General features: G+C 50.7%; 1 protein-coding gene across 1 annotated transcript; it reads left to right on the plus strand.

Moving 5' to 3' along the window:
- The first annotated feature begins 14534 nt into the window (after window positions 1-14534).
- LOC142004424 (mast cell protease 1A-like) lies at window positions 14535-23615 on the plus strand. Its single transcript, XM_074982079.1, has 5 exons — window positions 14535-14601; window positions 20789-20936; window positions 21416-21551; window positions 22349-22621; window positions 22902-23615. Exons 1-5 carry the CDS (start codon window positions 14535-14537, stop codon window positions 23061-23063), a joined length of 786 nt encoding a protein of 261 aa, XP_074838180.1. The 3' UTR covers window positions 23064-23615.
- The last annotated feature ends 1056 nt before the right edge of the window (window positions 23616-24671 follow it).

Raw genomic sequence — 24671 nt, forward strand, 5'->3', positions numbered from 1 at the left:
AAATCATCCCAGTCAGGGCTTGGTCAAGCAGGGACTTAAACACCTCTAGGGATGGAGATTCCACCACCTCTCTTGGGCTACGTCTACACGTGCACGCTACATCGAAGTAGCTTATTTCGAAGTAGCGACATCGAAATAGTCTATTTTGATGAATAGCGTCTACAAGTCCTCCAGGGCTGGCAACGTCGACGTTCATCTTTGACGTTGGGCAGCACCACATCGAAATAGGCGCTGCGAGGGAACGTCTACACACCAAAGTAGCACACATCGAAATAAGGGTGCCAGGCACAGCTGCAGACAGGGTCACAGGGCGGACTCAACAGCAAGCCGCTCCCTTAAAGGGCCCCTCCCAGACACAGTTGCACTAAACAACACAAGATCCACAGAGCCGACAACTGGTTGCAGACCCTGTGCATGCAGCATGGATCCCCAGCTGCTGCATCAGCAGCCAGAAGCCCTGGGCTAAGGGCTGCTGCCCACGGTGACCATAGTGCCCCGCCGGGGCTGGAGAGAGAGCGTCTCTCAACCCCTCAGCTGATGGCCACCATGGCGGACCCCGCTATTTCGATGTTGCGGGACGCAGATCGGCTACACGTGCCCTACTTCGACGTTCAACTTCGAAGTAGGGCGCTATTCCCATCCCCTCATGGGGTTAGCGGCTTCGACGTCTCGCCGCCTAACGTCGATTTCAACTTCGAAAGAGCGCCCAACACGTGTAGCCATTATGGGCACTATTTCGAAGTTGGCGCCGCTACTTCGAAGTAGCGTGCACGTGTAGACACGGCCTTGGTAACACATTCCAGAGCGTCAGCACCCTCCTGGAGAAATACTTTTTCCTTATATCCAACCAACTTTCCCCCTACGTAACTTGGACCATTGCTTCTTGTTCTGTCATTCGTCACAGCCTCTCTCCATCCTTTTTGGTGCCCCCCTTCAGGAAGTTGAGGGTTGTTATCAAATTGTCCCTCACTCTTCTCTCCTGCAAACTAAATAAGCCCAAATTCCTCAGCTTCTCCTGGTAGGTCATGTGCTCCAGCCCCCTGATCATTTTCATTGCCCTCTGCTGGACCCGCTCCAATGTACCCACATCCCTTCCATACTGGGGGGCCCAGAACTGAACACAGTACTCCAGATGTGGTCTCACCAGACCAAGCACTTCCCATCTCTCCTGGCAAGGTGTTCTCTCCAGTCCTCCAACCAATCGCCTGTGTCCATCCTACTCTGCCTTCAGTTTGCTGCCAGAACTAGGTGCAGGATTCCCTCCTTGGTCCCGCTTCTGCACTAATGGACACCCATTCCCGGCTATTCATGACCATCATCAATAACCAGGGGCTCGGCACCCATCGGTGTCTGATGCCTCCCTAGCTATTTCCTTCCATCTTTCCCTGTCCAGTGCAGAGTGGTTTAGTTTCTGTAGACTAGCTCCTCATCAATCTACTACATCATCTACCCATTCTCTGTGGGGTCAGCCTCTCCTATTTGAACCGTCCATTATGCCGCATACCAGGATCTTAATTTTTCGTGCATTGTTCATTCTGCAACTATGTACAAATACTTTCAGCTTCCGTTTTATGACCATCTGCAGCAGGTTCTCCTTCAGCTGCATCTTTCTATGTAGTTCCTCATCGGTGACCTTCTGCATCCATCCTATTCTCAGGATCCGTCTATAACAACTCCTCTCATACGCCAATATTCTTCTTTTCAAATCTTTCGTTATCACCCCCCTCTCACATCCACTCAACCTGCTGCTGAATACACACGTTTTTCAAGACGCTCAGCTTCATTCCTAAACTAATCCCTTTGCGTTTCCAGATCTCATCCATCGCTATTAGTTCATTACATTGAGAGTTTGCTGTACAAAAAATACCATTTTTCTATAACCACTCTGAGAAGCCTCCTCACCCAGAAGAAAAGAGCACCAACCGCCGTTAACTGTAGGCCTGGAAATCACATACTCATGCTCCATCTAAATGTCATTACACCAGTGTCCTACAAGGCTGTTAGGAAGGAGACCCCATTTTATTGCCAGGCCAAAGACAGCAGATCTCAAGATGGGCATAAAAAACGTAGTTAACGGCATTTCGTCTGGCAGGGAACTACTTATCCATAGCTGAGGTTGGGGAATCTCCATTCTAGGATGATTGTCCTCATTTTTCTGCTGGTTTCTGTCTGATCTAGGTGGCTGTGGAGACAGAAGAGAGTTTTGTTGACAAAATGGGTTTTGTCGACGAAACATGATGCTTGTTTACACCCAAAGTGCCTTCTGTCGACCGCGTATTGACAAAACCCAGCATTTTCCACGACAGGGTTCTACCTCTCTGCTGCAAGGCAGAACACCTTCTTCGACAGATTTCTGTTGACCAAAAAGGCTGAGGGGATGCTCTGGAGGAACCTTCTCTCCACAGACAGCTCTTACAAGACAATAGGCAGCTCTCCCTTTTGCTCATGGCTACACTGCCAACGGAAGTTTTGTCGGGAAATCTCCTCCGACGGCGACTTCTGTTGACAGAGTGCTGTAGAATAACCAGTGCCTGTCTACTTAACAAAATGATGAGTCCTGGAGCACGTTGAAGACCATCAATGATGTATTAAGTGATGAGCATTCCTGGGACAGACCCGCTGCTTCAGATCTGGAAATTCTGACGAAAATGAACCAGCACAACAAGAATTTAACGTAGAGACAGAAAAAAATGAATCGAAAACTGACGAATCAGCTACATGGGATGGGGGTGAAGGGTGGAAGAGGGGACAGAAAATTACTGACACCAAATGTCTATTAAATGCGTGGCTTGAGATCACGAAGCATACCAAAGATGGGGAAACAGTCTGTGTGATGTGTAAGGTAATTGCTCCCTTTGTTGAGCCTAAGGCGTAAAGTATCTAACTCTGTCTGGTTTGTCATTGTTTCTGTCTGCTGTATAATTGGTTTTCCTAGTTGTAAATCAAATGTAGAGGGCGGGGTCTGATTGGTTAGGTAATTCTGTTACCGTAGATTATGACGGGTCGGTAAAATTAGACTAAAATAATTGGCCAACGTCTGGCTAAGCAGGACTTGAGTTTCACTTCCCAACTGGAGTCCCAGAAGGAGAACATCAGGAAGGAGGAAAGAAGGAAGAGAGGAAGAAAAACCTGGGAAGACTCAACCTTGATACTAAAGCTGCCAGACCTCGAGGTGCAGGCATAGTGCAGTGGTTTGACCATTGGCCTGCTAAAGCAGTGGTTGGAATTCAATACTTTCGGGGCCCAGTTAGGGACCTGGTGCTTGGTTGACTGCAAAAAGCAAAGGCTTGGACTTCATGGCCTTCTGAGGTCCTTTCCAGCTCTATGAGATGTGTGTCTCCATATATTATAACCAGCATCCTGAGACACTGATTTGGTCTGTCCCAATGGCAGAAATGTGCCTGCTTTTATCAGGATTGGTGAACACAATGCTGAGCATGGATTCTGCTTGCTGAGTAATTATCAGTAATTAGAGGATGAGACTATTACAGTGTCAGGCTTTATGAGTGGCACGCATCCTGCAGTGTCGGAGGGAGTTACGCCCAAGCCCTAGGGATTGGGGAAAGGAAGAGGTTAAATTAACAAGGTCACGCCTTGAGCTCTAGGGACTGAGTAAAGCTGTGTGTGTCCCTGAACTGTGGAAGGGATAAAGAAATTGGTGGGGGTAAAACCACTACCACCCCACTACCCCCTGCCCTGATCTCTCCCATACCTTCTAACTTCCTGCCTGGACTCCTGCACACCCACCCCCTGCTCTCAGCTCCCCCCTCTCTGCCCACAACCCCTGGCACTGTACAACCTCCTACCCTATACTACTATTTAATCCTTGTTGGCCGGGTGGAGCCTAGGTCATCTCCAAACCTCCTCCACTTCACTCTGTCTTGGGACAAAACTTCTAACCAGCTCCAGGATTCCCCCAGTTGGTGTCCTTCAATCTCAGTAGATTTTCTCCTCATTGTCCGAGGTCTGCCTCTTTTGCGTTTGCCTGGGGGGTTCCATGGGAGAGCTTGACGGACGATGCTGGATGAACTGCCTTATACAAGTATCAGAGAGATAGCTGTGTTAGTCTGTATCTTCAAGAACAATGAGAAGTCCTGTGGCACCTGATACACTAACAGATATTTTGGCGCGTAAGACTCGCTTCATCAGATGAAAGCTTATGCTCCAAAATATCTATTCATCTATAAGGTGTTACAGGACTTGTTGTTCTGCCTTATATTATCCAAATAAAGCTTCTACATTTTTCTTTTATTTACAGAAGGGAAAAAAAAACGATATAGCAATTAAGGACTTGAGGAACACCAGGTTATTCTGCTAGGCTATATTTGCACTGTGGAGGTATTTCAGGAAAGTCTCCTGAAATAGGAGCTCTGCATCTAGGAAACACGCCTGATATTTCAAAATATTTTTCAACATACTGACTGTGCTAATGTGGTAACCCGCTACCCCTCATTGCTTGAGGGTTAAGGGATGCCTCCAAACAGCCCGATATTTGGAGACACGCATCTCATAGACCTGGAACTGACCTTCGGAGCTCATCACTTCCAGTCCCCTGTGTTCTTGGAAGGACCAAGCACCAACCCCAACAGATTTTTTTTTTTAAATTCTATTTGCCCCAGACCCATAAACAGCCCCATCCACTATTGAATTCACAACCCCAAGTTAAGCAAGCCAACGCACAAACCACTGAGGTATCACGCCCTCACGTGACATTTGGGCAGACTGCATCAAATCACAAAATAGCCCATTGCACATCCTATTTCAATTCAATTTTGAAATTTGCGTAGCTCAAATTTCGTATCTTATTTTGAGTTAAGGACACAGTGTGAACATAGCCCTAGTGACTTGGATAATGGTGTGGAGAGGATACTTCGAGGCAGATAATACTACGCTGAGAGGGTTCGGAAGCCCTTTGAAGGCCAGGATTCGAATTCAGAATGATCTTGAGAAACCAGAGAGATGGCCTGAAATAAACAGAACACAGTTCATTAAGGACAAATGCAAATTACTGTTCTTTGGAAGGAACAACCAGTTCAATACAGAGAAAATAGGAAGTGACATTTTCAGGAAGAACTACTGAAGATAAGTAGCAGGGGTCATGGTAGATCACCAACTACACATAAACCAACAATGCAACCTTGTTGCAAAACAAATGGACTGTTTTCTGGGATGTATTCGCGGGAGTGTTGCAAGCAAGCCATGAAAAGTAATTAATCTGCTCGAGTCAGCACTGATGAAATATTCTAGATGAGGCCAAGACACTTCAGGGAAGAGGTGGAGAAACTGGAGAAAGTCCAGAAGACAGCAACAAAATAGATTAATGGACTTGAACACGTAGCATACGAGGAAACTTTGAAGACATGGACTTGTGTAAGTTTGGGGAAGAGCAGGCTGAGGAGGATATCATAACAGTCTTCAAATACCTAAAAGATTCCCATGGATGGGAAGGTGAGCTCCTGAATTGCCAAGGAAAGGGCAGGAAGGAATGGGATTAAATTGCAGCAAGACAGAATTAAATAGGAAATCCCAGGAAAAAAAAAAAAAAAGAAAGAATTCCCCTCAGGGTGATTAAGAGCTGGAATAAACTGCTTAGGGCATGTGTTCCCAAACTGGGTGGGCATGCCCCCCGGGGGTGTGAAGACATTCCAGGGGGGTTGCAAGGTGACCCAGCCCCCCCATAACTGAAGAAAGATCCGGCCTTTGCTTCCGGCTCTCAGCCCCTGCCATTTTACGTGGGTGACCTGGCACAGCTGCTCTAAAAAAACCCACGTGGAGCTGGCTGGCTTCTGCAAATGAGAGGGCGTGTGGGTTGGCGGGGAGGAGGATGGGGTTGGATGAGGGGCTGGGGGTGCCTGGCTTTGTGGGAGGGCACAGGAGGGGCTTGGGTGGGCAGCTGGCCCCAGCAGTGTGGGGCTTGGGCAGCTCAGACTGGCGGGTGGGTGGCTGTCCCTGGCAGCGTGGGGCTCGAGTGGGTGGCTCAGGTGGCTGGCCCATGGCTGGGGTGGGTGGCTGGTGGGTAGGCAGCTGGTCCCGGCAGCTGGCCCAGGCGGCCTGGGCCTTGGGCTGGTGGCTCTGGCAGTGCAGGTCTCAGGTGGGTAGGCAGCTGGTGCGGGCAGCTCTGATAACTGGCCAGCTGGGGCTGCACCAGTCAACCACAAGGGGCCAAGAAAAAATAATGCTTCTTTTTAATTTTGAATAACGTTTTCATATCAAGCGTTTGTGTTTATTTCAAATTATGAATTCAAGTTTTCGTTAAATGGGGGTTGGATGATGGTAAAGAAGAGGTGGGGGGAGGTTTGAGGGTTTCTCAGAAATCCAAAAGGGGGTGTGAGGCCTGGAAGTTTGGGAACCACTGGCCCAGGGACGAACATCTGCCAGGGAGTTTAAGCCCATTGTTCCTTGTCCTATCCACAGAGGCCAAGGAGAACAATTTTTTTCCCTTCTCCTAATATTTAGACTGGCCTGGGTGTAGGAGAAAGGAATAGATGATATCCCAATTTGTCTGTTTCAGTCCCACACACCGTATCTATCTATCTAGCTATCTATCTAGGACCGAAACAGACAAATTGGTATGTCATCTCTCCAAATGCAAGAAAATGGACATTGTACCCAGAGGACTGACAGTGAAAACCCCATTACAATCAACATACTACACTGACTACAGAGAGCATCTATGCAACATGCTGTCTAAGAAACTGAGCGTCATGGTTCCTTCTGGCCCTGCAATCTACTGATCTAAGAATGTAGGTGTGGAGATGGATGGATGGATGGTTAGGCAGGGATGATTGGCTGCATGGACAGGCAGGGATAGATGGAAGGAAGGACGGGCAGGATGGATGGATAATTACCCAGAATTAAATCAACATTAAGAAACAAACTTAATTTAAGGAATCGTAGGATCATAGGACACTAGAACTGGAAGGGACCTTGAGAGGTCATCAAGTCCAGTCTCCTGCCCTCACAGCAGAACCAAGCACCACCTAGACCATCCCCGACAGATGTCTACCTAACCTGCTATTAAATATCTCCAGCAATGGACAGTCCACAGCTTCCCTAGGTAACTTATTCCAGTGTTTAACCCCCCTGCCAGTTGGGAAGTTTTTCTAATGTCTAATCTAAGCCTTCCTTGCTGCAATTTAAGCTCATTGTTGTTCTTCTCTGGGAGAGCAACGTGGGGTCATCATGGCCTGACACACCCTGTAACACACTTGACAAACCCTGCCACAATAATTCCTGGAGTAGAACCTTCAGCAGAAAACCTCAGGCTAAATTTAACAATGGTCAGAAAGGCCGAACGCCCACATGACTCAGGCACAGGCTTGCCGGAGAGGGATGTGGCTTCTGGCTGAAAGCCTCAGAAAGCTCAGGGTCACCATGGAAGAGCTGGGACTGCTCCTTTCTCACACTCGAGCTGCTGGAGATAAGGCCGTTCCGTGAGAAATGGCCCACAGACTAGTGCATTGCACAGCTGGGACTGTCTCTAGCTGGAATTCGCAGATGCACCGCTGGAATTATGCAATGCAGAGCTGGAGCTAGGGAATGCACAGCTGGGGCCATCCACAGCTGGAGACGGGCCTGCCTAGAGCTGACCTCAATCAATTGTGCAGCCCATGTTTTTCCACTCCCTCACCCTGGTGTGGTGGTGAATGAGGCTTCTGCTCTTCAGCGGAGCTGAGATGTTATCATCAAAGCTCACACAGGGCAGTGGGGGATGCAGCTGAGGATTTAGCAAGTGTGACTTAGTGCCTGCTGGGCGGGTGGATCCCACGCCTTGGCTTCTCTGCCCCGTGAGCCCCTCACATCTCCTGGGTCCTGACAGGCGATAGTCCCATGCAGATGGGCAAGGCTCCATCCTGCAGTCTCCAGATCACCTGGCAGTGTCACCACCAGCGGGTGGACTTGAATCAAGGACCAGTGGAGCTCAGTAAAGGAGCTTCTACAGTTTGAGCTAAAAGCCACCTCTTCCCCCACTAAGGCTGTCCAGCAAACTCATTCTTTCTCTCTGTTTAAGTGGTCTAGGTGTTACGACATGGGATAGTGACCTACACACCTCTGGCGGGTGGGTTACAACAGCACGAGGAGATGCCTTTATATTGGCTGGATCCTAGAGCTTTGTTCTGTCCTGACAAACACCTCTGAGTGCTTGTTTAATCACTGACTGGCTGGAGCTCCAGGCCCTGACAGACAAAGATCCAGGACAGAAGAGAAGCCTCACAGGACTGGATTTCATAAACCCCTGCATTCATTCCAGAGGACACAAGCCAGCCCATGAAATTAACCATCATGGAGGGTATATGGTGGGGTGGGGAGAAGACCTTAACATCTACTTGCCAGAAGAGACTGTGAAGGCTAGGACTGTAACAGAATTTAAGAAAGAGCTAGATAAATGCATGGAGGTCAGGTCCGTAAAAGGCTATTAGCCAAGGGTAGGAATGGTGTTCCTGGCCTCTGATGGTCAGAGGCTGGAGATGGAAGGCTGGAGACGAATCGCTTGATCGTTGTCTTTGGGGCACCTGGCACTGGCCACTGGGTTGGACCAAAGGCCATTCTTGTGTTCTTATCTAGGTTATGTCTACAGTACGGTGATCTGTGGACAGAAGTTTTCATCAGAAGATATCTTCCAACAAAACTTCTGTTGATGGATCATGTACACACACGAAAGCAGATCCAAAGACTGCCGGCCGCTCTCTTGCCAAAACAGACAACCAGAAGCACAGCAGACAGGAGAGCCCAGCGTCCCGGAAGCTCTGTCTGTTGACAGAAGGCCTCCGCGCGCATGCACACAGCTTTTTTGTCAACAGATTCTGTCAAGAAAGGTTCTTCTGCCTCATGCAGGGGAGGCAGAAGGCTGTTGACAAAAGGGTCAGGGTATGTCAATAAAACCCATTTTTAGTGTGGGCACTTGGTGAGTTTTGTTTACAAAACTCCCTAAAGTAGACATAGCCCTACCGCAAAAATAATGAGGGAAGACTCAGTATTTCCCGTAAGTCACTGAATTGTCTTCACGTATCAGAAAGCGAAAGAAGACACGGGGATGGAGAGGCATGATACATTTGACTGTGACCAACACAGAGGAAACAGTTGAGAATCTGAAAGAGGAAGTCCATATTGGTGAAAGTGATCCTGAAATGATAGACATCCTGGTCCCGATGAACGGCAGGAGGGAGTGCAACAGAATGAGGCCAAAAGACACCAAAAAAGGCAAACGAATAATCTCAGAGAACTGGTAGACATGGTCTCACACAAAGAAAATCTAAGAGCTAAAGGGTTTCCAGAGATGTGGCCATTTCTCAAGAAGACAACGTTAAAGTCAGAACTGCACGTTATCCCCGTGGAGAGGAATGATGGGAAGGACGGTAAGAGGCCAAGATGGCTACAAAAGGAGGTGTTTAATGACTGAAAATTGCCAGAAAAGAGGGGAAAATGGGGAAAAATCCTAAGTAGCAAACAAAAGAACAGCACAATCAGATAGCAACAAAATCAGAGAACCTAGAGGACAAAATATGTTCCATTTAGTACTGGACATAAAAAAGAATAAGAAGAGTTTCTTGAAATACATTAGGAGCAAGAGAAAGATTCAGGAGAGTGTAGGCCCACTACTTAGCCAGGAAAGAGAACTAACAAATGATAACACGAAGAAAGCTGTGATGTTTGTCTGTTTTGCTACCACCTTCACAAAAGGAGTTACTGGTGACCAAATACTCCATGGAATTAATGCTGAAAAGAGGGAGGAACACATGCCAAAGCAGAAGAACAGGCTTAAAGATATTTAAGGAACTTAGAAGTTGTCAAGCCAACAAACCACGAGGAAGCCCCCTCCCCAGCTCAGTGGCCCACAGGACACATTCCTCTTCTGTGACTCCTCCAGCTCCCTGGTCCTTGCCCTGTTCCCAACCTTCCTGCTCCATGAACACCTCCCTGGGACGCGCACTTCCATCCTACCACCCCTGACCCCTACCCTTTTGACCACTCCCTGCCCCCTATGGAAGGCCCTGCACCCTGCGTGAAGGTGACATGGTCCTGCTTCCTAACGGAGTGCAACCTGGGTGATCTCTTGAGGTTCCTTCCTGCTGGCTAGCTCTACGATTTTACTCTATGGCAAGTCTTCTGAGATGAAATGTTCTCCGCACTTCGCCACCCATTGCTTCTTATCTCAAGCCCAAGCCTGGCAGAGGGCCATGCAGATATGAAACAGCACACTGAGAAAACAATTTGAAGTGCTCCTGGGAACCAAAGGGAAATGACTCAGCCATGTCAGCGGGTGGGGAGGAGTGGAGATTTCCCAAGAGAGAAGTAAACGTAATACTGTCTGTGTGCCCCAGAGGCAAGGCCTGGTGAGGACAACCCAGGCCATATACCCACACCTAGATGTGCTAGGGTTTGTCCTCCTGTTGGCTGGGACCTCTCCTGTTCCACATACATTCTCAAAGGTAGTTCCTAATGGCCCCAAGATTGCTCCAACTACTGCCTGGAGAACCCACGGATGAACTTCATCATGGTCTCTTGACTTGAATACCAAAATATCCTTAAAACCTGTTCTTCTCCTGCTTTGGCATGTGTTCCTCCCCCTTTTTAGCATCAGTTGCGTGGAGTGTTTGGTCACCAATAATTCCTTTAGCGAAGGTGGAAGCAAAACGACATTAAACACTTCAGCTTTTTTCATGTTATCACTTGTTAGTTTTCTTTCCTGGTGGATGTACACTTTCCCATTCTTTCTCTTGAGCCGTGTCTACACGTGCACGCTACTTCGAAGTAGCGGCACTAACTTCGAAATAGTGCCCGTCACGGCTACACGCGCCGGGCGCTATTTCGAAGTTAACTTCGACGTTAGGCGGCGAGACGTCGAAGTCGCTAACCCCATGAGGGGATGGGAATAGCGCCCTACTTCGACGTTCAACGTCGAAGTAGGGACTGTGTAGTCGTTGCGCGTCCAGCAACTTTGAAATAGTGGGGTCCGCCATGGCGGCCATCAGCTGAGGGGTTGAGAGACGCTCTCTCTCCAGCCCCTGTGGGGCTCTATGGTCACCGTGGGCAGCAGCTCTTAGCCCAGGGCTTCTGGCTGCTGCTGCTGCAGCTGGGGATCCATGCTGCATGTACAGGGTCTGCAACCAGTTGTCGGCTCTGTGGATCTTGTGTTGTTTAGTGCAACTGTGTCTGGGAGGGGCCCTTTAAGGGAGCGGCTTGCTGTTGAGTCCGCCCTGTGACCCTGTTTGCAGCTGTGCCTGGCACCCTTATTTCGATGTGTGCTACTTTGGCGTGTAGACGTTCCCTCGCAGCGCCTATTTCGATGTCGTGCCGCGCAACGTCGAAGTTGAACGTGGACGTTGCCAGCCCTGGAGGACGTGTAGACGTTATTCATCGAAATAGCCTATTTCGATGTCGCTACATCGAAATAAGCTATTTTGATGTAGGCTTCACGTGTAGACGTAGCCTTGCTCTTCCTTTCGTCCAGGAAATTCTTCTTATACCTTTTTAGGTCCCAAGTCAGGTGGAATATATTTTGTCCTCCAGCCTTTTGGATTTTGTTGCTCCGTGCTGGCACGCCCCTGAGCATTTTTCCCAATTTTTCCTTTTTTTTTGTTGGATTCTTATTCAATGGTGCACTCAACTCCATGATAGCGAGCTGGATTACATCCCCTTGCTAACCAGCCATGGGCAGGCATAGGTCTAGGGTGCCAATGACCCTGAATACCAGCCTGCATCATCCATCAGCCTGAAGTCACTCTATGAGACATCTCTCCTTGTGCTCCCTTGTTTCTGACTCTGAGAACTGTTTCCGTTTGGGTGTCATGGCCATGTAGGAGAAGGCCCTTCTGCTGCCATGGGGGGATGGGATGCTTGGGGTGTTAATCCAGCCCCAGCGCTGACAGCCTGCTGCAGACGGGACGGTTTTACTCTCCAGTCTTGCCTCCTGAGGACATCTCAATACTGAAAAAAAAAGAAGCAGCTGAGCCCAGTTGATTATGGACCAGACTGGAAAAGTCCCAGCTGTGCCAGGCCTTACAGGGTGCCCATGTGGCTGCAAGTCCAGGCCCTAGGATGGCCTAGCATCCACTGGGACTCTGCTGCCCCAGTTGGGTGGAGACAGGAACCATAAGACTCAATCTCCCTGTGCCCTGGCAGAAACACTGCGCCTTCCTAAGATAAGTCATGAAGATGCCACTTCTGGGGAGTTGGAGGAAGACCCCTGAGAGAAGAGAGGGGTTCCCTCACTGTGGGTATTGCAGCTTCCTAAGGGAGTGGGACAGGTGAGAAGGTCAGAGGGCTTCATGCATTTCGGGGTCACCTCTACAAGCTTCTCTCCGCACAGCCCCTTTGGCTCGCACACTCGAATTTTACCAGGGCAGAAGCCAAGTGTTGCATGAGGTAATCCCATGACTCCTGATGCTGGGGCTTTGCAAAAGCTACTGAGACTGTTCAGAGGCTCGAGCTTGATAGAGAAGTGAGGCTGGGGTCTCAGGACACCTCTAAGCCACGTCCTGGGGCTAAGAATTTTAAGGCGTGTGAGCGGTTCAAATATCTGGACTGCCAAGGTCACGTTCCCAAGGAGTCATCCCTGTGGTGTGGGATTGTTTTCTCCCAAACTCTCAGAATCAGGGCAGGACCAACCCCAAGTAAATCATCCCAGCCAGGGCTTTGTCAAGCCAGAACTTGAAAACCTCCAGGGATGGAGATTCCTCCACCTCTCTAGGCAACGCATTCCAGTGCTTCACCACCCTTCTGGGGAAAGAGTTTTTTCCTAAGATCCAGCCTAGACCTCCCCGACTAGTTAGCAAGAGGAGGACAGCTCTCAAACCATCTGGTCCGGGCCTTCCCTGTTGTCCTTCACTGTGACCTCTGTCCTCCCGCAGCCCCAACACCCCCAGGACTACATACGCCTCATGTTCCGGAGAAGTTCAGCTGTGGGATCTGTGGCTGGGCTCCCGGAACCCACAGCTGGGCCCCGTCCCTGACTCGCTGCTCGTAGATACGCTCTGGGCAGGACGTGGGGAGCTGAGCCAAACCAGCGGTAGCTCAAACTCAGCCACCATCCCCCCAGATGAGCTGTTGAGCAGAGAAGATGGGATAGCTGGTCCCTTGTATTATGGGCTCCAGGCAGGGCCCAGAGGCTTCTGCTCTCAGATTTTTTTCACGGGGGAACCCAAGGACATTCCCTAGGTTCCTTCCTTCAGAGGAAGGTGTTTTCCAGCTGCTAGGTCCCTCTCTTGGCCTGCCACTTATCAGCAGTGTAAGGGTGAGGTTTTGGATGCCCTAGTGTGGTCCCCATAAGATCTTACTGTTCCTGCTCTTTGATGTTCCTCTATAAATCCCCCACAGCTCAGGCACAAGCCAAGGGACTGTCCAAGAATGTTGGATTCTGATCCCGATCCTGCTGCCCACAGCCTTTCTCCTGCCCCCCACCCCACCCACCGGCCCTGCGGCTGGTGAATGCAGGGAGTCTGAACCTGAGATCTCGCTGGGATGTTTGCAAAGCCCAGCTCCTTCCCAGAGTTGGCTGCTTCTTCTGGAGTGATTGCTGGCTCACTGGACAAAGCAAGGGTCATGTGTGCAGATGGGGCTGAGTGACAATAGGTGGTGATAATGTGAAAAAAGGAGGTATGTAATATCTATTTTGCCTGCAGCAAAAGAGTTACTGGTGACCAAATTCTCAACACAATTAATACCAAAAAGGGAGATGAAACAACCTGCCAAAGCAGGGGAAGAGCACGTTCAAAGATATTTAGGTAGCTGAGATGTATTCAAGTCCACGGACCCAGATGAAATGCTGCAGGATTCTTTGGGAACTCGCTAAGGCAGTTTTGCCAGAGTTAAACATTATTTTGGAGAACATCAGCAGGACAGGTGAAGTCCCAGAGAACAGGGAACAGGCAAACCTAGAACTTGTCTTTCAGAAGAGACACCGAGCAAAGGCAGCGAGTTACGGACCAGTCCGCCTCACTTTGATACCCGGAAAAATGCCGGACTAAATTACAGCTGTATCTCCATGTGCTGGACATCCTTAATCCGTGGGCACTCATGGAGTCACCCATCACCACTGGCCTCTGTCTTACCCCAACTCCACCACCCAGAGGACTGTGTAGTCTGGGACCTCTGGGAGAAGTTCTACTGTGGGATCGGTGGCTGGGCTCCTGGAACCCACAGCTGGGTCCCCCCGCCCCTGCTCACAGCTTTGAGATCGGATCTGGGCAGGATGTGGGGAGCTGAGCAAAGGCAGTGGTGACTCAGCCTGGGCCACCCTTCCCCCTGCCATCCCAGAGAAGCTACTGCGTGCAGGAGATGGGACAGCTGTAGATGATGCAGGTGCCAGGTGTGCTGTGGGGGATGCCCTGTCCTGGAGTAACTTTCCATGGGCTTTTTTCTCCAGAGGAAAGGGCTTTTCACCTGCCAGCTCCCTCACCAACCCCCAGTGAGATGCTGAGGTTTCTGAGGGTCCCTGCATGAAACCCACAAGGTTGCAACACACATGACCTGTGGTTTGCTGCTGCCTCTATAAATCCCCCTGGCAGAGGCACACGCCCTGTTGCTCTCCACAGATGCTGAGGATGCTGATCCTGATCCTGCTGCCTGTGGCCTGTCTCCTGCCTCCTGGCACTGGGGCTGGTAAGTCCTGGGGGACCTGAGCCCATGGGGAGAGGAGCAGGGAGCTCTCTGGCTGTTTGCAAATCCCAGCTCCTTCCCCGAGTTGGACGCTTCTGCTGGGGGCAACCGCTGGATGCTAGGACCCTCCTAGGGGTGGGTTTGGAGAAGCAGGTGAAGGATCCTTGGTTGTGGGGCTGGACGGAGAGAGACACTTGAAGTAGGGCCTGGGAACTTGGCCATCTGGTTTCCAGCAGTGGCTTGGGTATAAAGCCCAGTGAGGAGTGCAGAGTGAGGAGTTATGAGTGAGGGCTCCTGACTTTCTAGCTTCTTGTTCGTTTCCCCGGGTTGGCATATGAAACGAAAGCACTTTAGGGCAGGGTCTGTACGGCTCCTGAGCCAACAAGTTGCTGATCTTGGTTGGGGTTTGTGCCATAACCACTATGACAGAAACCCTGATCTGAATTGGAAGCACCATGGAGAAATACTGGGAAGAGACGGACAGAAAAGAGTCTTTGATATGAGGCCAAACTAACAGCCATGAGTCCTCTCCAGAAACGTCCAGGTGTGAGCTCCATGCAGACCTATAGCAGTTTCCCTAGCCTGACGTTTAGACACATCCATAGTTCCACCAGGTCATCTCTTCTCAGAGCTGCTCTGATACTGAAGGAAACCAGGCCGATAGCCTGTGAAACTTCCTTCAGGCCAGCTAACCTCGCTGGAGCAGGGTTGGGTCAACCTACTCGAGTGTCTCTGAAAGAGGGATAGTGCAAGTTTAAACCAAACCATGGAGTCTGACTGTTCCTAAATCTGACCTCCCTCATATATGCTGTGTGAAGAGAAACTTCCTTTGGGTAGTTTCAAACCTGTGACCCATTAACTTCATTTGTTGATGCCTCATTCCTGTACTGTGGGATTTTTTTCCTCATTCACTTTCTCCACACCACTAAGGATTGTGTAGAGCTCTATCACATCCCCCCTTCTGCTTCTCTTTTCTAAGTGGACAAATCCCAGGTTTGAAAACCTTTCTTCACATGGGACCCGTTCCAAACCCCTTATCACTTTTTGCCCTTTTCTGAACCTTTTCCAAATGCTAAGATATCTTTTTGGAGAAGATCAGACCATATTTATGCACACTACTCAAGAGGAGGGTTCCTCCTGGATTTATGTAGAGGGTCTAAGATAGTCTTATTCTCTATCCCTTTTTCAATGAATGCTAGCATTCTGCTTACCTTTTTGACTGCTGCAGAACGCTGAGCGCGTGTTTTCGGACAACCCTCTGCAACGACTCCAAGATCTCTCTCTCAGGTGGCTATAGCTAAGAGAAAAGATTCGGCCTCCCATTACTTCTTTAGAAAACCTGTGTTTGGTTCAAATTGGCTGGCCGCGTGTGCAGCTAACACTGCTCTAGATATTGGCCATGGATGGCTTTAGAGCAGCGGTTCCCAACCTTTTCCAGATAGGGACCTGCTCAGGCAACTCAGGAACACTTGCTGACTCAAGGCAATTCAAAACCAAGGAACGGGGGAGAGTAGAGCCATAAGTAGCTGATTTTGCACCTAAGGCAGGAATATAAAATTGTGCCCCCCTCGCATTTATAGTCAAGATAGTTACTTCTTAGAAAAGGGGAAGTACCTTAATAAAGTACTAGCACTACCATTACTAGAGCTGCTGTGGTGGAAAGACACTCATCCCCAACCTGCTCCCCACATCTGGCTTAAACCCCACGGTCAAGGGCTTGGGAAGCCACACTGGGGTTGGAAGGGGTGAGGGGAGTTGCATTGAGAGGCTAGAAGTCACACAGGGGCTGCAGGGAGTTAGAGGGATCTCGGGGGGTCAAACTGAGGAGCTGGAAGAAGTTAGGGGAGGCACAGAGACCATAGAGGCTGAGACGTGGAGCCCCGTCCAGCAGCGGGAACCTCAGCCAGTACAAAGGAAACCCCCCATCTATGCATTTGGAAGCTGGCTGGGGCTGGGGAAGGACCCATGGCCCTCATGGCAGGAAACTAGTTAGGACAGAGCCTTGACCAGAAGCACCACCTGCAAGAAACCCAACCCCCATGGCTGCAAGCCAGATGGAGCTAAGCCCTGGCTCGGGGGAGGCAGAGCCCCCATGACCTTTGCCCCATGGCTGGAAGCCGGATGGAGCAGAGCCTCACTGGTAGTGCTAGCCATGAGACCCCTCCTGGAGGTGGAGACAACCCCATCCCTGCAGAGGCTGGAAGCCAGGGAGTTGATCAGCTTTGCCCCACCTCCAATCTAAGACCCACGCCCTCACCTAACCTGAGTGGGGTGCTACAACTCAGGTCCGCAATCTCTGCCCTGCACCTGACATGGTTCACAATATAATTAATTGGCTTCACTGCCTGATGGCTGTTAATCCAATAAGGAAGTTGAGAACCACTTCAGGAGTGTGAATGGCTTCTTAAGAGCCACCGATGGAGCTACCCAGCCACCTGGCCATGCTTCAGAAATGTAACCAAGACCCATGTTTGGATCCCCACAGACAGGTTGGGAAACCTGCTTTAGAGAAACAAAAACAGTCTTGGGTCAGGCCAAAACAGACAGGGGACAGTGTGGATCCATCTTTTCCAGCATGCTTTGAGGCACAAGTTGAATATCAGCTGGGGACATGGGAGTGGCCTTGTAGGAGACTTTGGGCTCCCCAGCCTCTTCACTGAAGGCAGTGTGATTACTGAGCCAGGACAACCACCTGTGGTTTCCTATCAAACCAGGTCAGAGCTGCAGAGTTACCCTGTGGGGTGCCCAGTCTAGGGCAGGTAGAGCAAGGGGTATGGTTCGAGGCAAAGGGATCCCCCAGGAAGAGAACCAGAGGTCGTGGGCTGAGGTGTCCAGGAATCCATACTGGGATGGGCAAGTCAGTGCCTCACCACAAGGAAGATCATGGATCTCTGGGTGAGAACCTGGTGTCCCCCCAGGTGACATCGTTGGTGGGCATGAAGCAAAGCCCCACTCCAGACCCTACATGGCCTATCTGGAGATACAACGTGGACACGAGAGCATGCCATGCGGAGGTTTCCTGGTGTCAAAGAACTTTGTGCTGACGGCCGCTCACTGGAGAGGGAGGTAGAAGGAGAGGTAGGGAGAGGTAGTGGAATCACACTCGGGGCTGGAAGAGGCTGGAGAAGGAACGGAAACGCTTGGGGCTGGGATGTGGAGCCCCTGCCGGCAGCGCCAACAGAGGAACCCCCCGAGGTATGAGGGGAACCCTCATTGCGGCAGCTGGAAGCTGTCTGGGGTTGGGAAAGAACCCCTGCCCCTTATGGCAGACAGTCAGTTCGGGCAGAGCCGTGACCCGTAGCCCCAGATGCAAGAACCCCTGGTCTCTGTAGCTCAAAAACCATTTGGGGAGACACCATTGCCCGTCACTTGCCTCAAGGCTGGAAGCCGGCTGGGGCAGAACCTCGCTGGTAGCGCCAGCCACGGTAACTCTGCTGGAGGTGTGGAGAACCCCACCTCTGCAAAGGCTGGAAGTCAGGGAGGTGGTCAGCTCTGCCCAAAGGAAATTTAATGTGGCGTATGCATCATCCAAATAATAGTTAAGAAGATTGAGCAATAACCTGGCAAATGAAATTTAATATGGGTAAGTGTAAGGTAATGACCATTGGGAAAATAACCCCAATTAGACATACAATATGATGGGGGCAAATTTAGCTCCAACAGATCAGGAAAGGTCAGTCAGGAAAGCAAAAAGGATGTTAGGAATAATTTAAAAAGGGATAGAAAATCAGACGAAGAATATCTTACTTCCCCTATATAAAACTATGGTGCGCCCACATCTTGAGTACTGCGTGAAGATGTGGTCTCCTCACCTCAAAAAAGATATGTTGGTGTTAGAAAAGGTTCAGAAAACGGCAACTAAAATGATGAAGGGTTTGGAGTGGGTCCCATATGAGGAAAGGCTCGAGAGACTGGGACTTTTCAGTCTAGAAAAGAGGAGCCTGAGGTACGATATGATAGAGGTATATGAAATCATGAATGGTGTGGAGAAAGTGGATACAGGAAAGTTATTTACGTGTTCCCATCATATAAGAACTAGAGGAAACCAAATGAGATGAACGGGGAGCAGGTTCAAAACTACTAAAAGAAAGTTTTACTTCACACAGCGCACAGTCATCCTGTGGAACTCCTTGCCAGAGGACACTGTGGAGGCCAGGACTCTAACAGAGTTAAAAAACAAGCTCAACAAATGTTCAGAGGTTAGGCCCATAGATGGCTATTAGCAAGGGGTAAGGTATGATCACTAGCCTTTTGTCGAAGGCGGGAGATAGATGGCAGGAGACAAATAGTTTGATCATTGTCTTCGGTTCACCTCCTCTGGGGCACCTGGCATTGGCTACTGTCGGCAGACAGGATACTGGGCTAGATGGACCTTTGGTCTGACCCAGTGTGGCCATTCTAATGTCCTTATGCTCTCCCTCCCAATCTCTGACCCAGGTCCCCACCTTACATGAACTGGGTGCATCTCCTCAGGTCTGCAATTCTCTGTCAGCTCATGGTTCTCAATGTAATTGATTGGCTTCACTTCCTGATGGCTGTTAATCCAATTAAGAAGTTGAGAACCACTTCAGGACTGTGAATGGCTTCTTAACAGCCACCTGTGGAGCTGCCCAGCCTCCTGGAGTTGTTACCCGATGGCCGGCTAATGAGTGGTCTGTGAGTCTTATTACATCTGAGTCTTTAACTGATAGGACTGGCAGTCGCTTCGCAGCGGGCAGCCAGGGTGGCTGACTGGTGCCCCAGGTGTCTGTCCCATGGAGGCGACACGACTCATAACTCAGCTTTTACCACACCTTACCACTCACCTGCCTCATATAGCCAAACGGCTCAGCTTCTTTGTCTGTGTTCGACCGAGTTACAGTAGCTGGAAGGAGTCAGGCTGAAGCTTAAATGGTTACTATTTATTAAAGGCAGAAATAAGAGTCTTAACAGTTACAAGGCTATAGCTCGATTTTCTTGACCGCTAGTAGGATGATGCACATGGCATACTAATTAGATTACAAGTTACACGTATAAGGAGAAAATGCCTCAGCCTACAGAGCTCTTGCTATTAAATATGCACAAATGTACATTGTAGGTAGAATTCTCACCCCTGCGTCCTCTGACTCCAGCGTAGCCAGCGCCTTTCACTCAATCCCTCAGGAAGAAGGGTAGGAGGAGGGCGTCCCCTGGGTCCTTGGGAGGCAATGACCTTACCTGACTGGCAGGTATAGGTGATTGGAGCTCAGTTCAAGTGGGCTGCCGGACCCATCTTTATAGCCCTTGGGTCACGTACGCTCTTCTGTATCGAAAGGTGCCAATTGCACTGGTTTGCCTTTGGGACGCCAGTTCTTACAAGGGAGTCGCAACTTGATTTACACTTGTAAGACAGAGATAACTAAGTCATTCAGACTGGACATTCTTTTTGTGTGGGCGGGAGATTCCTCTTCTGGGACGATGTGAGGGTGTATCAATTATCAGGACCAGCCAAGGGCACTTTGAGGCCCTGTGGTCATTGCCTGGCCTATTAGCCCTCTTACTTGTGTTTTCCGTTGTCCACGGTCGTGATGAGGCAGCACATCTGGGCACTGAGGCATCAACGACCGTGCTTGAGAGAAGCACATCTGTGCTCCCAGGCATTCTCAGACTGCTGTTTCCTTTGTCCTTTGTGCTCTGAGGCACCTAAGAGGGGCAAGATGGAGTAGAGCAGGGGGATTCTGTCTGGCCAAAGGGGTCTCTTCAGAAATGGAATTGAGACCGATGCTTGGATCTTCTCCCATAGGATGGGAAACCTGCTTTAGAGAAATAAAAGCAGCCTTGGGTCGGGCCAAACCAGACAGGGGACAGCCTGGATCCATCTTTGCCAGCATGGTTTGATGCACAAGCTGAATATCAGCTGGGGACGTGGGAGTGGCCGTCTAGCAGAATTTGGGCTCCTCAGCCTGTTCGCTGAAGGCAGTGTGATTAGTGAGCCAGGACAATCCCCTCGGTTTCCTATCATACCAGTTCAGAGCTGCAGAGTTACCCTGTGGGGTGCCCAGTCTGGGGCAGAGCTGAGCAAGGGGCAGGGTTCCAGGCACAGGGATTGCTCAGGCAGAGGACCAGAGGTAGCGGGTTGAGGTGGTGAGTTGTCCCTACTGGGATGGGCAGCTCAGTGCCTCACCACAAGGAAGATCATGGAGCTCTGGGTGACAACCTGGTCTCCCCACAGGTGAGATCATTTGTGGACATGAAGCCAAGCCCCACTCCAGACCCTACATGGCCTATCTGGAGATACGACGAGGAAATAAGAACATCGCATGTGGAGGATTCCTGGTGTCGAAGAATTTTGTGCTGACGGCCGCTCACTGCAATGGAGCGTAAGTGGTTCTGTGCTGGGGATGTTGGGATTAGCAGAAGAGGGAGCAACCAGGAGCTCTGATGCTGGTGTGGGTCACAGAGAAGGAGCAGTGAGTAGGACAGGCTGGGGGAGCAGCACCCAGGGGTCTGATCTGCTCAGGGGATGTCTGTGTGTCTCTAAGGCCTCTGCAACCCAGGGTCCAGCTCCAGGTTGGGGTAAAGCAAGCAAGCGATGGTCAGTTACCCCACCGGGGGTAGAAAAGGGCTCAGAGCCCCAGGACAGCTCAGCAGGACTCTGGGCTGGGGACAGCTGCTCCGGAGGTAGATGACTTCTTGAATGAGGAACAGAAACCTGGTGGGAAGGGGAATGAAGGAGTGTGGGATCTCCACCTGAGAGGCCCAGGCTGCCCTGTCCCTGGGAGATCAGTGGTTGGGAGTTCGACCAGCACCAGTTCAAGCCCGGCCCCTGTGTGCTATGGGCTTCTCTCGGCTTTTACAGCAGCATCACTGTGCTCCTGGGAGCCCACAACATTAACAAACAGGAACAGAGCCAACAATGGATCCGTGTGCGCCGCGCAATCCCCCACTGGAAATACAATGATGAGACTCTAAACAATGACATCATGCTGCTGCAGGTACCGCCCCATTGCATCACCCCGCCCCTAGTGACCTCACACCGCTGTAGGTACCGCCCCATCCCATCACCCCACCCCAGTGACCTCACACTGGTGTAGGTACCGCCCCATCCCATCACCCCGCCCCCAGTGACCTCACACCCTGTAGGTACCGCCCCATCCCATCACCCCACCCCAGTGACCTCACACTGGTGTAGGTACCGCCCCATCCCATCGCCCCACCCCCAGTGACCTCACACTGCTGTAGGCACCGCCCCCTCGCATCACCCCACCCCCAGTGACCTCCAACTTCTGTAGGTACCGCCCCATCCCATCACCCCACTCCCAGTGACCTCACACCACTGTAGGTACCACCCCCATCCCATCACCCTGCCCCCAGTGACCTCACACTGTTGCAGGTACTGCCCCATCCCATCACCCCACCCCCAGTGACCTCAGACCGCTGTAGGTTCCGCCCCCCTCCTATCACCCCACCCCCAGTGACCGCCAACTTCTGTAGGTACCGCCCCATCCCATCACCCCGCCCCCAGTGACCTCACACCGCTGTAGGTTCCGCCCCCCTCCTATCACCCCACCCCCAGTGACCGCCAACGTCTGTAGGTACCTCCCCATCCCATCAACCCGCCCCCAGTAACCTCACACTGGTGCAGGTACCGCCCCCTCCCATCACTCCTCCCTGAGTGACTCCCATGGCCATACATCGGCTGCTCTTTCTGCATGGTTGGAATCTCTTCCCACTTGTCATCAGCTCTTACCTGCAAACTGACCCTGCCGCTTCTTCCCCACCTTGATTGTAGCTGGAACGTGCTGTAGCTCTCAACGGAAACATCAGTCTCATCCCCTTGCCCACATCCGGTCAGCAAGTGCGGCCAGGGACCGTGTGCAGCGTCGCTGGCTGGGGCAGAAGAAGTTCAAGCAACAATGATACCTCGCCGACTCTTCTGGAGGTGGACTTGAAGGTGCAGGACAGTGAGGCCTGTGGCAATTTTCATTGTCAGATGCCGCCTTGCTATGACCCACTCACCATGATTTGTGCTGGAGACCGACATCAGTGCCAAAACTCTTTGCAGGTGAAACTCTCAATCACCCTTGATAAATCGTTATTATTAATGAGGCTCTTGGTGTGGTAGTTGGACACCAGCCCCAAAGCTCAGAGATTAGGACTTGCGATGCTCGGAGCTGGACAAAAGAAAAGAGAAAAAAGTTCATCTTCTCTCCTGGGGAAACAGAGTCCAGAAGGGGGCCGGGGGAGGATGTGATGTGGGATCTGTGACCATCAGTGTTTGAAGAAAAACAGGGAACGACTCACCAAGCTGTTCCCCATCTGTGGTTTTCTTTTTTTTCTTACAGGGTGACTCTGGGGGCCCCCTGGTGTGTGGGGGACAAGTTCAGGGCATCGTCTCTTTTGGATCAACCTCTGGGAGCCCACCCAGTGTGTACACAAGAGTCTACACCTTCATCCCCTGGATACATGAGATGATGAAGAGGTCACAGTCTGGAGATCCTCTGTGAATCGTTGGACAGACCGGTGGTTTGGCCCAGCTATAGGGCTTCCCAAAACCCCTTTCCCAAGCTATGCTATGCTCTGGCAGTTCCCAAGTCATGGGTATCAAAGCAGGGAGTCTAGGGGAATTGGGAGCTCAATTCAGTTCTTCCTCCCCGAGCCTGCCTCTTTTTAACGTGTTTTTTTGCTCGCTCTGATAACAGTGGGAATCCAGACACAGGGGAAGATCCACCAATCGGTAGCTCTCCCATGTCATGTGGTCCAGCCAATGAGGCTGAGGGCCCCCGACCATTTCCTCACCCTAACTCATTTAAAATGGGCAGAAAAATCTGCCCTGTCCTCATGAGGTCCCTCACACATTAGTTCCCCCAGAGTGGCCACCTCCCATTCCACACACCCCAGTTACGCCCCTGGGAACTTATTAATGAGATGGGGAATTAGAGAGCTAGGCGGGGAAGCAAATGAGCATGAAACGACCACTGAGAGCGCTTCTTTCTAACCTGTCCTGTTGCTTTGCCTGTGACATGTGTACTCTGCTTGCTTGCAAGGAATAAAAATTAAGTTCCACAACAATGGATTTGTGCCTTTTGGGGAACTGAATGAACCGAGTCCCTCCAGCCTCTAACTCACAGCTAGTTATTGTATATAGCAGGTGTCACCAGAGGTGGGTTTGGAGCCTGGGGAAATTCACCCCTAGAACGGGAGAAGATCATGTCAGGTCTGTTAGATGCACCAGGGAAATCAAAAAGGAAATAATAAATGCATTGCATGTCCAGTCATTTTTCCTGACGCTTGTATCCCACCACTGACACCTGACCACCTCCGTGCCAACCAAGCAAATTGGAGGGGGAACCAGGACCAGGATATGGTTAGTTACACTTCTTTGTCAGCCCTTTCCACTCGCTGCACATGTCCTGGGACTGCAGGGTCACAAACACCTGGTAGGCAATGCCCTGTGTCAAGCCTTTCAATCTGAAGGTCTGTGACCCTTTTCCCCCAGGCCCGACTTACTCGAGCCGGTGTATTCGAGTGCATTGCTCTGTGAAGTACAGGTTTAACATCTCTCATCCAGCACCTTCAGGACCTGACTGTTGCCAAACGAGAGAATTTGCTGGATGGGAGGTCAATATTTTCTAGCACATCACCAACACTTCCATTGCTCACTGGGCTCTTAGAAGACATTTGGGGTAAATTACAGCTAAATAACAGGCCAGAATACTGACAGCCGGGACTGGTGGCTGGAAACAAACTTTACGGGCTGCGGGAAACTTGGCCACAGCCTTGAGAAGTGGTTGCCTGGCTCCCTAACACCATGCCAGATTAGGGAGGTTGTTGGGTGAGAGCGTTCCGGATTAGAGAGGTTCAACCTGTACATGCCTTGCAAACCTAGCCCAGGTCAGGACACATCCCGAGGCTCCATGTGGGTGTGATCCTGGGTGAAGGGACATCACAGATTTTAACAAGACGCCATCTGTCAATGTCTGTTGTCCCTGGTGGACCTCCGTCGGCCACCTGTTGACTCCTGTCCTCTTTCCTGATGCTGAGCCACTGGGCAGAGGGGGGCTTGCTTTTTTCTGTATTGACTCAGTGGCTGCCACAATGGGAGGTTTTCCAAA

The sequence above is a fragment of the Carettochelys insculpta genome, chromosome 32 (genome assembly GCF_033958435.1).
Source record: "Carettochelys insculpta isolate YL-2023 chromosome 32, ASM3395843v1, whole genome shotgun sequence".
Classification (NCBI taxonomy): Eukaryota; Metazoa; Chordata; order Testudines; family Carettochelyidae; genus Carettochelys; species Carettochelys insculpta.

Coding starts and splice junctions, on each gene's coding strand:
- LOC142004424 (XM_074982079.1), top strand. CDS start 14,535: ATGCTGAGGATGCTGATCCTGATCCTGCTGCCTGTGGCCTGTCTCCTG. Junction 20,937..21,415: donor GCCGCTCACTGCAATGGAGC/GTAAGTGGTTCT, acceptor CGGCTTTTACAG/CAGCATCACTGTGCTCCTGG. Junction 22,622..22,901: donor AGTGCCAAAACTCTTTGCAG/GTGAAACTCTCA, acceptor TTTTTCTTACAG/GGTGACTCTGGGGGCCCCCT.